The 15,178-nt window shown below is 43.3% G+C and overlaps 1 protein-coding gene across 3 annotated transcripts; it reads left to right on the top strand.

The window, feature by feature from the left end:
• Positions 1-252: 252 nt before the first annotated feature.
• On the top strand, positions 253-14,164 carry LOC146179583 (lysosomal-associated transmembrane protein 4A). Of its 3 annotated transcripts, XM_084579250.1 has the most exons (8): positions 255-494; positions 570-744; positions 3,711-3,906; positions 4,740-4,816; positions 6,367-6,585; positions 8,344-8,433; positions 9,429-9,446; positions 12,855-14,164. In XM_084579250.1, the coding sequence occupies exons 2-8, from the start codon at positions 643-645 to the stop codon at positions 12,945-12,947; spliced, it is 795 nt and encodes a 264-aa protein (XP_084435376.1). In that variant the 5' UTR covers positions 255-494; positions 570-642; the 3' UTR covers positions 12,948-14,164. The 3 variants fall into 3 exon arrangements, with proteins under 3 accessions (XP_084435377.1, XP_084435376.1, XP_084435375.1); XM_084579249.1 differs by having other exon boundaries at positions 256-744; XM_084579251.1 differs by lacking the exon at positions 9,429-9,446 and having other exon boundaries at positions 253-744.
• Positions 14,165-15,178: the final 1,014 nt, after the last annotated feature.

The following is a 15,178-nucleotide window of genomic DNA, read 5'->3' as shown; positions in this document are numbered from 1 at the left end:
AGAATACGTTTGCGCGAGCATAATTGCACTAAACTTGTGCATGGTCTCTGATGTGCTGGTTAAGTTTGAAAGGTTACAACTATTGTTAGACTTCCCAGCGACATAGCAGCAACAAGCTGAACAAGTCAGCGGAGCTGCAGAAGCGCGACAACCCAGCCGGCCTAGTATAGCGGAGAAGCAAGGAAAGAAGGCAGCGCGCGCGCATGCGCATGCACCCGTGATCTTTGCCGGCGGCATCGGCGCTGCCGTGGTTTCGCCTGGCAGTTTCGCGTTTCGCCTTCCGCTTGCGTCCGCCGCGCCGGCTGCCGCTGCGGTGCAAGCGTAGGTCTTGTGTACTGGTGCGTACCGGAGACCGCGATCGCGGCAGCTGCTGCAGCGTATCAGTAACGCGTTGGAATCTCCTTGCCGTCACCCTGACGGCCGATCCTGTGAGCGAGCCTGAGCGAGTGACGGCGCGCCACCGACGTCACCTCCAGTGAGGAAACAACCACTGGGTAAACAGCACCTTAGGCTTAAAATTTACAGATTGATAGCGACAAGCCTGTAAACCAACGTCGTGTTCGCTGCAGTGTGCTTAAGTTGTCGACAGTTCACCTCCCCGTGCGGAATTCCCGTGGTTGTGTAGCCGACTAGACCGCCAACATGCGCAGGAAGAGCGACCACCTTGCGAACCACAGCGCGTTTCGCTGCTGTTTCTGTTGTCATGTTCGCACAGGCACAGTCATTCTGGGCATCTGGCATTTGGTGAGTATCGGGCATGGTTTCATGACTGATTTGTTTGGAGGCTTCCGTTTCAGTGTTTATTGCTTGTCTGTCAATTGTAAGTTATTTGCGTCGCGCGCAGGTAACTACGCGTTGCGAAGGGCTTGCCTCTTGTCAGGTGACGGAGCGAAACAGAGAAACTAGGAAATAAGAGCTAGCAACGCTTGGCAGCGCTGATCGATAGTCGAGACAGTGATTTGTGAGCGCCTTGGCATTTGTTACTTTGTTCTAAAGACGGTTTTCTTGTGTGGAAACGTGGAAACAATTTGCACTGTCGCGAAGAGAAAGTAATTAGTTTCAAAGCACTTCGTGAGACACCTAGCTCCTGGCCTAAACTCGAATGTCACTGGCGCCTACAAAACTAAGCCAACTACATGGAGATGACGTCACATAATGTTTTTTTTTTTTGTTGTTGTTTTTTTATTACTGCTGAGAGCACCCTGGTTGAAATGAATACACCCAAAGACACAAGTACACGTCTAACTATATACTTACGAAAGGTTAAAATATTCGGTGCAATATTTTATCACGCTTCCATCTCACTGAGCTCAAATTGTTCTTTTGGTTTATTGCTACAACACAGAATCGCTTGGAAAACTTTCGTACGCATAATGTAAAAAGTGATTAACTTTAGGAACATTACAGAGGATCATGATACAATGACTGAAAACTTGCGGCAACGATCGTATCAAAAATTGGACCGTGTTGCAACGTTGGTTTTTGTGGATGCTGAAAGGCTGAAAGCACATCAGGATTATGGTCGTTGCGTAATTGTGTGCATGTGGTCATTCGATTTTTTTTTTTTTTTTGCACAATTTGCTTTTTATTTCAGTCATTTATTCAGTATTTATTGCCTGTTTGGCTTCAGTTTTAATATTTCAGAATGCAGTTTTCATTTTTATGGGCAGATATGTTATATGGAAAAATTGGCGTTTTGGAGGCAGTGTGGATATGTGCTGCAACTTTGTGTGCTGAAAAGTCATGATGCATATCATGCACACATGATGACGTTCTAAGTAGCAAGTGCAATATGCACTAATATCACTTTAAAAAAGGTGGGGAGGAGGGGGGGGGGGGGGGGGGGGTGCAGGGGACACTGTACAAGGTAAGGAGTTGGGCCTAGGACAAAAACGCAAATAGATGTTTACTTTTGGCAGTGCAAAAGCCAAAATAAAGTTTAAGAAATAAACAAATCAAAGGAGCAACATGCATACACTTGCCTTTTAGTGGAATTAGGTGTTCCTATCTAGCCAGTTTCACGGCTCGAAATATTTACCTGGTTTTGTCAGTGCAAGCATATTTGTTGGACGCACTACTCATTCCTTCTGTCACGGGACAAGCTGTGAAAGTAGTAAACATTTCACAAAAACAAAGCTTCAGATTGATTAGAGTAAAATTGCAACTGCGGTTGAAATCCAGGATGAGTCGAAGAGCCTCTGATGACATGGTCTGCATTATGACTGCAGCAATAGAAGTTTAGTTGAACCTTCACAGAAACCAGAATATAACACTTTGTTGTGACTCTTCTATGTGGTTTCAAGTTGACCGTAACTTGTTATACTTGCAAATATTGTTTGTCAATTCACGCTACGTGAAAACTCTTCAACTAGGTAACAAGACTAGGTGATGCCAGTTTATGAGCAGATGGCGCTGTGGTTGCTGTGATTGCTAAGGGAATGGAGTCTGCACCCAACATTCCTCTAAAGAAGCATAGCATTGCCTCAAAGTGTGCGGCTTAATTCGACAATCATGTTGTCTCACTGCGTTGCATTCTTCTATACTTTGTTAATTTTATTTTAAAGCCGATTATAACACGTATCACATAGCCAACAGTCCATGGTTATTGGCACATTGTGCTGCCGTGCCAGGGTTGCGGTTTTTCTACTTCTCGTTCCTGTAGTACATGTTCAAATTTCCGCTCGTTGCCCAAACAAATTTTCTTGTGAATTTTCTGCTACAATTGCTAACTCTTTTTGCTAATATTCGAGAATTACACAGTACTGTGTGACGAGCTAGGTATATTAATCTCGCAGATTATAATTTAATCTCGCCTAAAAAAAAATTTTTACCATCGTTGTTGTTTAATGGTAGTGAAATTGCGAGCAGCATATTGTTTTAAACTATTGTGTTATACTTGTTACACTATAGACCCTTTCTGTGAACATGTTAAGTAATCTGCACCATTCAAAAATCTAAACCATGAGGTTAGTGAGCATAGGCATGCATCATCACCTGTCGAAGCACATCATTATAATGGGTGACTTATTTCACATATTTCAAATGCTGAGTGGAGCTCTCGGACAACTTCGTAGAATCAGAAAAGTACTTTTCTTCGAGTTATGATTAAGGTCCTTATGCTTTCTACTTAACAGTGAAAAGGACCCATTTGAAACAAGGTATTAGTTAGTTTTTATTGTGCGGCTTAATACCTGTGAAAAAAATTGCTTCTGCAGAGTTCTACTTCTAATTTCTAATTTGGTTCATTTGTTTATTTCTGAGTTGTATCAGGTACACCCTTTTTGCTGCAATTTAAAGTCGTGTTATACAGACAGCAATTCGATTTTTTTTTCAGCTCCTCAGAAATTTTCAATGCTTCCTTCGGGAACTAATGATTAGGTTCACTTGAATCTATTGTTTATTTTGCAAGCCATTGCAGGCACTCTATAGGCCCATGCCTGCAGCAGTAATTCAAAGTCTTGCTGGTCCTGAGATGTAGCAATTGTGTATGGCTTTTTTTGCTTTCAGTATGAGCTGTAAGGTTTGGGTTGGAGTTCAGCTAGTTGTCAAGCAGTAGACATGACAGATAAAAGCAGTTGGGCGGGACAAAACAGAGGGGACACGCACAAAAGTGGCTGCGTATTGTCTCTTTCTTGTGTCACCCTTACGCCCAGTTTTCTGCTACAATGTCTTGCCCGGCCCGCTTTCCTCCTATGTCTTTCCCTGTGTAGATCCTCCATGTCCTTGCCCTGGCCATTCTGGTCAGCATGATGCTGCGGCCAGAGCTGTTTGAGAAGCTGTACGGAAATGGCGGCTCAGCGACCACCCAGCTGTCGGGCAGCTTCATCACCCGCTTTCGCCCGACCGTCTACAACCACGAATTGTCGGACATGGCCAATGATCCAAAGTTGGCAAGCATTCATGATGGTGGGTGCCTGTCTTCTTTTACGTGCAGTAATCACACTTACTTGAATTTCGGCGCAGACTACATCGCCTACAAACTTTGTTTCATATAGTTAATAAACAAACAAAAATGGATTCCGACATCAATTTTATTAAGAGACGAGAAACAAGAGGCAAGCACAGCAAAACAGTTGTGAGGCTAAGACTAGCGCTTCTCGTTCTTCCCTCGAACTATAGCAGAGTGGAATGCCCTACTGCAAGAAGTCGCCAGTATGACCTCGGTCGAATCCTTTGCGTCTACCGTGCACTCTTTGCAATGAAGTATGTTAATTTTAGAGTGTCCAATCTCCTGTTTTTTCAGTTTGCAGATGTGTGCGTGTGTGTGTGTGTTTTTTTTTGTTCTTTTTAATGTTCTTTTTTGTAATTTTGTATATGCTGCTTTTGCCCACGTAATAATCTGTATTGCAAGCCATTTCCTTATGTTTTCTTGTCAACTTACATTCTTGTTTACCTTGATTTGTAGTGCCGACTTTGACTTGTCTTTTCTGTACTTACTCACTCCTGCTTGGACTGCCAAGAGGCAGTTGGCAGTATCAAATAAATAAATATCGCCATAAGTGCACTCTTAAGTGTTACGCTGTCGATATATAGCCTTCAGTTAACGATACTAAGGGAAGCATAGGAGATTGTTGTTGTTTTTTTGTTTTTTTTCATAGTCTCTGCTGTTCACCCAAATTAATAATGTAATATTATCTGAGTGAAAGATTATTAAATACAAAGTAGAAGAAAAAACTCTTCATTGGTGGATTTGGATAATTTCTTGCACCAGACTGCCATGCCCTCTATTCACTTTACAGAGGACCTCCACGTAGCCCTGGCCATAACCGTCTGCACAGGAGTTGTCACCCTGTTACTGCTGTACGGAACAATATGGGTAAGCAATTCAAGCTGCACTTTGGGGGCAAAAAGCATTATGGGTTAGGCTCATTGGTATGATATCACGTTGACGAAGCACTAAATGCAACCAGGATATTAAGAGAAATGACAGGAGTGTCGCACGAGCAAGTAGAATTCATTAAGGAAAGAAATGGAACCCTTCATTCGTAGTTCAGCCATGCATGCACGTTGAGGTGCCAAAATGTTATAAAATGGGAAATTATAGGGTCTCTTTTAAAGCTTTTGTTTCTTAGGTGGCTGTTAGGCTGGTCACTTGTGTCATTTTCAGCTTTTACAACATGAGGTGCAGTCATGTGCTGTTTAAAACAACTGTACACCACAGATATTGTGAAAGGCCACTGCGATGGCTCAGGGCTATGGCACTCGACTGCTGTGTCTAAGGACATTGGTGCAATTCTGGCTGCTTTTTGACGACAAAAAGCAAGGCAACTGTGTACTGTGTGATGTTGGTGCATGATAAAGAACCTTCGGTGTTCAAAATTTCTAGAGCCCTTCACTATGGCATCTGTTATGGCCTAAGTGACTTTGGGATGGTAAACCCTACAAAACATTCTGCAGGCTGTGTTACATTATTTGTTTCCTTGTTGTCAGGTTATTATTATTATTTTTTTGCCAGAAAGATTAACATTCACCTAAATAACAGGAAAAGGTTGGGAAGGTTACTGCGGTGTCATGCTTTTTGAGGATTATTGAAACAGCAGCCATCCAACTAATGATGGCCAAACTTTTCTATATGGCATAGTTCGGTGAGAACCAACTTTCCCATTGTTGGCCTGGGAAAGGTCCAAACGTGCTGCTGTGGGATGTAGTAAAGTGGGATGCATTTAGCTATTTACAGGACACATGTTGTCCCCTAACCTCCATGCATGCTAGAAGGTCTTACATACAGAAAGTCAGGTTGATGTAAGCAGTGCACCTGCTATTGTACATTGGCATATCTCATCACAGTAGATGGTGCTGCCAGGCTTTTGGTTTATGCCTCTTGCTGTAACACGGGGGGGGGGGAATTGCCACATATTCTTGTGTTTCATTGAATTTAATAATTTCGGAAGCAGTTTATGAAGACCGAGGATGTTAATGATTGCTGGTTCTGTGGTTACAGAGATTTAACGCGATAGCCTTAAAGCCCTGTTCACCGAAAATTTGGCGTTGGTGGCCATCCCTCGGTGTTGGCATTTTAGGCAAAAAATCATGAGCGTGGTGCTGGCAGGCAGTAGCTGCCAACTGACATGGCCGAGCACTGACTGGATGTAAAGTTGCCTGACATTGCGTTTTGGCAGGAGCTGCCGAATGTAATATGCGAGGGTGATATCGCACGCAGGCCACGTTTATATGGCTTGCTTAAAGCAGGGGTTTATATGTGGGCTGGTAGCCTACGCTATCGCTTCGGGCCCTTAAAGGCAGAGCTTAAGTGTCTCCCGTAATGTTTACCTTGTTACCTTGTAGAAAGGACGCACACCTCTCGGGAGTGCCCAGTAGTAGCAAATTCCCTCCCCCTCTCCTGACTTGTTGCTGCTCCCTGTGCAGGGCCAGCCGACATACCTGATGCCCTTCTTCTGCCTGCAAGTGTTCGACTTTGTGCTGTCGGCCCTGACGGTGGTGGGCTACTTCTCATACATGCCGGACGTTCGACGGCTGGTGGCCTCGTCACGGGACCTGCCCCTGCAGAAGGAGCTGCTGCGCCTCGACCCCCAGTGGCTTTGCACGGTGGTGATGATCGGCTTCGTTGCCTGCATGATGCTCAAGGTCGGCACTGAGCTTCTTGCTTCAAGGAAATGTTTCTGTTTTCGAAAGAGCTGTCTGCCGTGCGGTGCATGCACAGATAGCAGTATCAGGATACTTGGATTCATTCTACTCATTTCTAGTCAGTGGAGTGATTCTCACTCTCAACTATCATGCTCGTCTTGCACTTTTCTGCATTGGTTCGGAATTGTGATGTAAGTGAGAGACAACGACTACAGACCGGTAGGTGAGAGATATGCAACATCTAGCGGAGAACTTATACCAGGGTATACATACTTACCCAAAAGAAACATGTAACACCTAGAGGAACAGCAAGTGTATTAGGACAGCCAGGGGACTGTGCATGTTCCTCCTCAAACTGAGCGAATCAAGGAGCCAGTATAAAATAGCTTCTTTTAGGCCTTCTGTAACAATGTGACCTTTGTTGATGCATGAAACAGTTGTTACAGCACATGGGCCACTTCTTGCAGGTCAGAAACACTCCATTAACCCTCTTATGGCCTCTACAACTGTCCCTTCTAGTACTTTGTTGCTTTAGGACAAGGCTACCAGCGAAGACAGTTCAAAAAATAGGTCCTGGATATGTAGCCAGAATGGTTAGAGAGGCCATCCATGCTTTTCTCTGAATAAGGGGCCTCTCTAGTATGATTGGCAGTGCATGTCATGATTTCTCTGTTTAACCTGCCTCTGCTTATGGGAAGGTCAAAAGCTTAGAGTCCAAGGGGTCTGTTTCTAATCCGTCTAGTGGCACCCCTTTAGCATTCGTGGAAGTCGTTCACATTGAAGAGGACAGGACAAAAAGTTCTCTTTACCTTCAGTAAAGTTGGAACTCTGTCATGTTATAGGGATTCTGCCATTTTTGGGGCTTTATTTATGTAGATACATTTTCAAGAGACTTGCAGTTCAGCAGCGCAGGAAGAATTCATAACGTTTTATATGCTATTTGAAGGATAAGGACTCTGCTCAGATGTGGCCGTGGTTCATTAGCTCTCATACTCACGGGTTTATAGGCATCAAGTGTCTTCGAGAAACTAGCTGTTTTTTAAATGTCCCTGTAAGGATGTTAACGCACTGCAGTGTCTTCGTGGTCACTTTAAATATTCTCTTGCCTAATTTTTGTGTAGTGCATTTGCTTTTTATGTCGTATGAGAGCATTGACAGCTAGCTGGGTGCCTTTTGCAGTACTGCATGAACGGAAATGTGCAGGTCTGATTAAATTACAGTAGAGCTCTAAAAAAAATAATTTGCAGTTCTCAGCTTAGCGGCACACTAGTGATGGGCAAAGGTACTCGGCCATGTTGTACTTGTTATCGTCACTCTTCTTGTTTCATGAACCTTGCGATATCACTATTTCACAGCTCGAAAGTCTTGATGCTTTTTGAATTTTAGGGAGCTCTGCATGCATAACCACTCTAAACTGTCTTATGTCCTGGGGTGAGAAGAAATGTGCTCTCCATAGCGCTGTCCGCTCCATAGCGCTCTCAAAAACCTGTGGATGGCGGCCACCTAACACACTGGAAAGAGTTGTCGGCAGTGTTTCTGGGCCCACTGCAAGTAAATGTAACTTTCCTGTTGTTATCATGTGCCAAAAAAGTTTTCTTGCCAGAATATTGACCAACTTCAGAAATATGTGCCCATCTGTCAGAGTCTCACAGGCATTGCATGTTAGAAGAAATCTTGCTGCTGAGATGCAATACAGGTAATGAACAGTGCATGGTATGTGTGCATGCTAGCCTAACTTCGGTCCTCTCTCTTGTTCAGGCCTATGTGATGGGAATTGTCTGGTCCTGCTACAAATACCTTCGAATGAGACAAGAGGCAAGCCTTGCTGATGTTGAATCCGACTCTGAGGTATGCGTTGCTCTGCTGTGCCCTGTTGTGTCAGTTTGTCATTTTTTAAACACTTGCTCATGCTTGTGGTGGCATCAAGCTCACTTCTTGGGGCCTTTTTCTGTTCGCAGTTTGCAAATAGCATTCATTTTTGCCGTTTTATTTCTGCATTTCAAAGGGCAGTGCATTGAAGGGGACCCTTTCCATAGGAAGGGTTGTCCTCCCTGCGATCTTGGCATTTCCGGTGCGCTGAAAGGTAGAGCTTGCTAGAGTGTCCCCTGCGTATGCATTATGGTCCAGCAAGGCCACTGAAACCTTGGCAGTAGTGATAGTGGTGGTCAATAACCTTATGATGGTAGGTGATAACAGGTGTAAATAATTTGCCACTTAACTTTGTGATGTCACAGTTGAGGTTGACGTCATGAGAGGCTGTAATAAACTGCACTATGATAACGACTCTTGTTAGGTCTTGATATGTGATCTTGCCTTCTGAGAAAGTCTTGTGTGATTGATAGCAAATCAAAATGAAGCAGCTATTATGTTAGTTTTTGTGGCCTAACGTGACCTCAGTGTGAGCTGCAACATCATGGCTATAGTATGGCTTTGCAAGGCATAACTTGAAACTGCAATAGAAAATAAATTTAGCTACAGACGTGCTTACCAGTGCCCTATACCCTACTCTAAATAAAGAAAAACAGGATTAAAAGCTGGGTGTTTCCAGTCTGAGATTTGAATTGAGTATGTGTGGTTTTTGCTGTTTTTGTATAAGAGGGAGCTGGCTTATGCAAGAATGCTACTTGCGTTTTGGTGAAGTGAGAACAACATTAACAGGCTTGCCAGGGATGAGGAGTCATTGAGAAAAACACTGAAAGAGTCTGCAGTGTTTCTGGACCCTTTGGGAGTACACATAACTTTGCTGTTGTTATTACATGAAAAGTTTACTGCAACATATACAGGAATGACTGAACAAATTTTGTCACTTGGTGTGCTAGAAATTTTCCTTCTTTTGCTTTCAGGTGTTGCCGTACGGCCAGGTAGGCTTTTTTGTTTATTTGCTCTGCTGCTTTTTTATTGCCTGCAAGCTGCTGATGGGTAGCTGTAGTCTGGTAGTCCCGTTGTCTCTTTGTTGCAGCCTGGGCACTTTTTTTATTATTATTATTATTTTTGTAGCCTGCACTAATGAATGTTTCACTTTAAATTTACAAACACACGTACATGATGAGAATAGATAATGCGGGGGACTTGCTTGGCCCTGGATTAGTGAAGTTGCGTTTCTATATCGTACCATTTGTGCACATTCTGCTGTGCTAACGTAAAGCTAGTTCATTAAAGCCAGCTTGGTTTGTGAGCATTTTGAATTGCACAGCAAATTTATTTATTTATTTACGGTACCGCTAAAGGCCCACGTACGAAGGTACTACATGGGAGGTTGCACATGAACAGATACATCTGAAATACTGCACTAACGCTAGCATATGTCCAAGCAGGGTGATGCTTTGGCATGTTGTTAGCATGTTGTCAGTTTGCTGTGACATGTTAAAGAAAACAAGGCACTGGCACCTTATGTGCCAGATAGACAGTGTAGCTTTGTATGATTTGATTTTTCATTCCTTTTGTATTACTGGTGTCAATCTGGTGTTGCAAGAGTTGAATGCAGTCCCTGAGCCTTTTAAAGTATGTGTGAGAAAGAACAGGTAGGTATATTTGTCTCAGTAAGAAAGGGTTGATGCCTAGGAAGTGCACCGAAGCAAGGAGGGGTCGTTTCCTCCAATGACTTTATGAACCATGGTTAAGTAATTTGTCCACTCATTAGTGCAGCACATGTTTTCTCTGCTCTGGGGGGTGTGCATTTTCATGGTTGGTGCCAGTGTCTTTCTTGGTCACAACTTACAATTTTGGCAGCTTATCAAGCAAACCTACCTGTCTATACCCCCTCTGATGCAGTGAGGAAAATAGTTATTGAATGGGCACTCTAATAAATTCCTTAGCTTGGCCACTCATAACTGCAAGGATGCCATCCGGAATGCACATACAGGTTGCCCAAAGTTCTTCTTTAGTAACTTAGCACAGCGTGCTGGCTGTTGTTCTCCTTGGGTGCCCTCTCAGTAAACTGCTTCGACTGCTAGGCAAATTGGACGCTGTCTAGTGCACGCGGATAACAGTTTGCCTACAAGTTGTTAATGCCACACATCGAATGGGCTGTAAGGATCTTTCTCATGCATTGAGTTCTTTAAAGGGACACATCCAGGACAAATCAGATTTGACCTGTATCACTCTGGTATGGCATTCTTGCGACAGAGCTTTTTGTAAACTAGAAAGGAATAAATTAAATACAGAAATACAGATGGCACTATCACTGCCCGATCTTGCGAGCAAACTGCATGCATTTGCGCCAGATTTTCCTGCATGAATATCAGAGGTATTAGCCACCCCACATTCCACCACACTCACTGCAGGACATAGCCCATAGCCTTCCTATTAACTTTATTAACCTTTAACTCATGTTTATCCCATAACCTACTCTGCACTCTCTCTTAACGTTGTGCCTGTCACCTTCACGAAGAACTTTTTTAAGTAAGAAAACTCTGTGTCGTAAATATCTGATTGAAAGTTGCACAGTTGTGCCTCGTCATTACAACACCCGGTAGTATGGACAACTCGGACTATATAGACATTTTTTCCTATGGGCCAATCTCTATCACTATATTTCACTCATCATTATTATGGCAACTCACTGTCCAGACAGTGGACAAAAGGAGAGAACGCCCAGAGCCCATTTGTAGGCCATGTATTTTTGCAGCGTTAATATTGTCAGTGGCGAGCACAAAATCTCTAGTGCCCGAACCAGGTATTGCATATTGTGCATTTGGAGTGCAGGACAATGAGAAATGCAGTGAAAAATTGCGTTTGACTGAGTGATGTTCTTATTTGTTTCGTACTTTACAGTGCAAAGTTGCCTAGTAGATGCGCCTTACTATGTTAATGATGAAGAAAACGTTTTCTACAAACTGTGCCACATGAGCCGCAGTCAGAAGCTGTCAGCTGACTATGTGTTGATGCGTATAGTAATGGTTTGTAGGATGAGATTTGTCGTAATAAGAGTTAGGCCATTTTAGCCTTGACACACCATCACGCTGTGGCTAAATCTTTCTAGGTGCATCAAGCTGCACCGCCGAGTTTAAAGCATAATGGCAACCAGAATAATGTGCTTGTAGGTCCCAAAACTACCGTTTCATCACTGGTAAATATAATGCACAGAAGCAGGCTACCTCGCTTCATCATAGTTTTGCTTGGGAACCGAAGAGTCCTAGTAAAGAATTGAATGTTGCCGGTAGTGGGACTGCCGTTGCAAGTTTGTTTTCCTGTTAAAGGGACTGAACACTGGTATTTAGGTCTTCAATTTTTTTCAGCACAATGGAAAGATTCATGTCTAAAATGTTCGATTCCATAGCGGTTTTGGTAGAAACGCTGTAGAAAATTTTTGCCAAGAATTTTTCGGTCAGTGTATGCACCTGTTTTTATGTAGTCCGATGCTGGAAACAATGACAACTGATGATTGACAAAAAAGGACGTACCGAAAATAAACAAATTTCACTCACCAGACAGTAATTAGACATTTTATGCTTAGACTGGCGTCTTTTTCAGATTCCACACTCAATGCTGTTACGGCACAATAACAGTACACCTCGACGAAATGTTTAGTGGGCACTTCATCGCCTCATTCTCAAACATTGGGGTGCCATCTAGTGGCAAAAGCTGAAAGCATGCCTCTCGCAGTGCGAAAGGAGGAGTGGTTTTTATTTAAGAACGCACTTTAGAGAGCGCAAAATGCCTATAACAAGTTAAGACAAGCACTCCTAGAAGAAAAAAGAATGATGTGCGTTTACGAAAATCGGCAATATTTCGATGAGATGTAGTCACGTTGGGTACTACAGTAAAAGTAAGTGTTTCTCTGCTATATAGAGCCTCAGTTGTTTTTATGAGATTTTCAATGGAAAATTAAAATTGTAAAGCCTACTCTTTTTATTGCGAAGAAGACCGGCAGTGGCGTGAGAGGAACCCTCGCACTAGGCCAGACATTAAATCATCGTTCATCCTGTCGCCATGTTATGCCGTCTTCTTGCTTGTCACCATGTAACAATATTGTAGTGCTTGATCTGTACTATATGAGGCAAGGTCTTTTTATCTCCACCGTAATCTCATCACATATTTTGGCCAGTGTTCTGTCCCTTTAAGTGTTGTATCCCGAATGAGTCTTTTCATATTTTTTTCTGAAACATTTCAACCACACCGAGCAGCATTTGTGCATCACTAAAAAAACAATGTCACGCACGTCTGGCCATTTTTTTATGAGAGGAAGGAGGGAGACCCAAATTTCACAGGTGCATTGCTAAAAAGAACAAAAACACACCTCGCATTTTACGCTTTCTTTTCAACTGCAGGCTCTTCTGCCACCTGACTACGAAACGGCAACCAAGATGCCGGCATTCGTGCCCGTCTATGCGCCCCCTCCGTACCCACAACACAGCACCTGAATGCAGTGGCACGCGGAAGTCATTGCAGATGGATCGGGGACTGTCGCTGCTACTCGAAGCTTCTATAGAGACACGTGCCATCCAAAGTGGCCCGCTCTTATTGCAGAAATCCAGACAGCTTGTGTACATTTCGCTGTGTTTGCGGCTCTTCTGTCTTTCCTTTTTCGTTTTCTCTTCCTCTGTTGTAAGTGCACTCACTACATGACCTAGCTGAGGATTTCATGTCATCTCGGGCATAACACTGCAGTGTGGCGTTTCCCCAGTGTTGGGTAAATTGAAATCGATTGTAGCCAGTCACATTTTGCGGTCTGTTAAAAGCATTTTCCAAACTGTGTACTTTGGCAGACCAAGTGAGAAAAATCATAGTAGTGCAAATTTAGAAAAGAGAGAGAGAGAGAAAGAAAAAGAAGGAAATTAGGAATTTAAAAGCAGATGTTACCTTTTAATTTCTGGGCTTGGCAGTTAAATGCGATGCACGAGTAAGCTCGAGGTCATTTCACCATGGGCATCTATGATTGTAGTATAGTCCAAGCAGATTTCCTTGCATGCAATTTTTTTTCGTATTTCTGATAATACATGGCAACAAACATGAATTATCATGTTCAAATTTGTTAAATCTAATTGCTTCCTTTGTAAGCTTCACTTTAAAATTTGGTTGATTTTGTTACAACATGCAGGTCCAACTGTGCATTTTCTTCGGGTGTTTGGTTTTGCCCTAGTCATGTGTTTTATATATTTACATTAACATATACAGGTCTTTCAGCGTTGGTCAAATATTTGTTCGTTTGCTGCATTGTAGGTTTAAAAAGGTACAGGCCATACTGAGCAGAATGAGATTTTGTGGTGAAACAACTATCCACAATTATTCCGACTGTAGCCAATCATGCGTCGCAGGACCAGGGATACAACATTTGCCGACCATTGCCTGTTACGGTATACATAGGTGGCAAATGATAACTTGTGCATGTTGTTTCCAGTTGCCCTGCATGCTGTGATGTTACACGCGCAGTTTTTATACATAGAGTTTACTTTGTTGTTCTATTGGGTGCCACTCAATTCGGTGCATATTTCCCTTGTTCCTTGTTGCACGGTAAGTGCACAGAATCTGTAGTGCATCCATGACCTTGTGCTGTGAAGAGCCAGTTTCTTGCCAGAGGTTTAAAGTGGTGTCGCTTGCAATGTAGCATGCAATGAAATAAAATTTGGAAGTGAATGGACTTTGACTGCCTCAATCATTTTCTCAAATTAAAAGGGGAGGTGCTTGGCCATAATTTCTACATTGGTACAGAATGCGTAATCTAGTCTTTAAGCACTTGAAACAATATAGTTTACGCAAGATGGTTTCTTGGAGCTTGCGTTGAAAGGCCAAATATAGAAAAGGAATTGCAGTGGTCTCTATTTCATCATCAGCCGGACTATACGCGTGGTAGGGTGAAGGCATCTCCCATATTCCTCTAAATAGCCTGGTCCTGTGCTAGCTGCATCCACTTGAACCCTGCAAACTTCTTAACCCCATTCCCTCACCTAATCAGAATTCTGTCACCCCCTGCTATGCTTTCCTTCCCTTGGAATCAAATTTGTTGCTCCCCTGCCCATTTCTTCTAGATTTGCGCTAGAATGTCATTAGAGAGATTTAGCTTACCGTGATCCGCGATCCGCCACCGTGGCTCTCTACCACGCGTGGGCGGGGCGGTCAAGCTGATTGGTCCCGACGCGGCAGGTCTGTGTGTCGACATCCAGTATGTGGCGCCATCTGTCGGCGTCAAGGGGGGTCTGGACATGCGCAGTGGAACGCGCGGTGGCGGATCCCAGTAGCGGATCGCGGATCACGGTAAGCTAAAACTCTCTATTAACTCAAGCTATTTCTCGGACCCACTCTGCACGCTTCCCATCTCTTAATGTTACACCTACCATTCTATTCTCTTTCAACCTTTGGTTTATTTGAGCTTGCAGTTTTGAGTCTTGCAACTAAAGCCCATTTTAGTTGATTTGGCTTGCCTTAGTCTAATGCCTGCCCAAGTGGATTGCACCAAGCCAAGAGAGAAAATTGAAGTCTTCGGGGGTAGTGTTACTGGAAAAACGGTTCTCTCAGTCGAGAGAGAGAGAATTGGAAAGAAAGAAGAGAAAATATGTCTGTGCTTGCCGAATGTTTTAAGCCAAACCTAGTCGGGCCTCCCTAAATATTTTTTCTCCAAGTCGACATTATTGAAATTTGACTGTACTAGTCCAGC

Source organism: Amblyomma maculatum, chromosome 9, assembly GCF_055883805.1.
Source record: "Amblyomma maculatum isolate TAMU_Amacu chromosome 9, ASM5588380v1, whole genome shotgun sequence".
NCBI classification, from domain to species: Eukaryota; Metazoa; Arthropoda; class Arachnida; order Ixodida; family Ixodidae; genus Amblyomma; species Amblyomma maculatum.
This window is presented reverse-complemented; position numbering and strand designations above follow the sequence as displayed.

What these genes read in the sequence shown, in the direction of transcription:
- LOC146179583 (XM_084579250.1), top strand. Translation starts at nt 643, where the DNA reads ATGCGCAGGAAGAGCGACCACCTTGCGAACCACAGCGCGTTTCGCTGC. An exon ending in GTTGGCAAGCATTCATGATG is followed by an intron (nt 3,907 to 4,739) that starts GTGGGTGCCTGT and finishes TTCACTTTACAG; the next exon opens with AGGACCTCCACGTAGCCCTG. An exon ending in TTGCCTGCATGATGCTCAAG is followed by an intron (nt 6,586 to 8,343) that starts GTCGGCACTGAG and finishes TCTCTTGTTCAG; the next exon opens with GCCTATGTGATGGGAATTGT.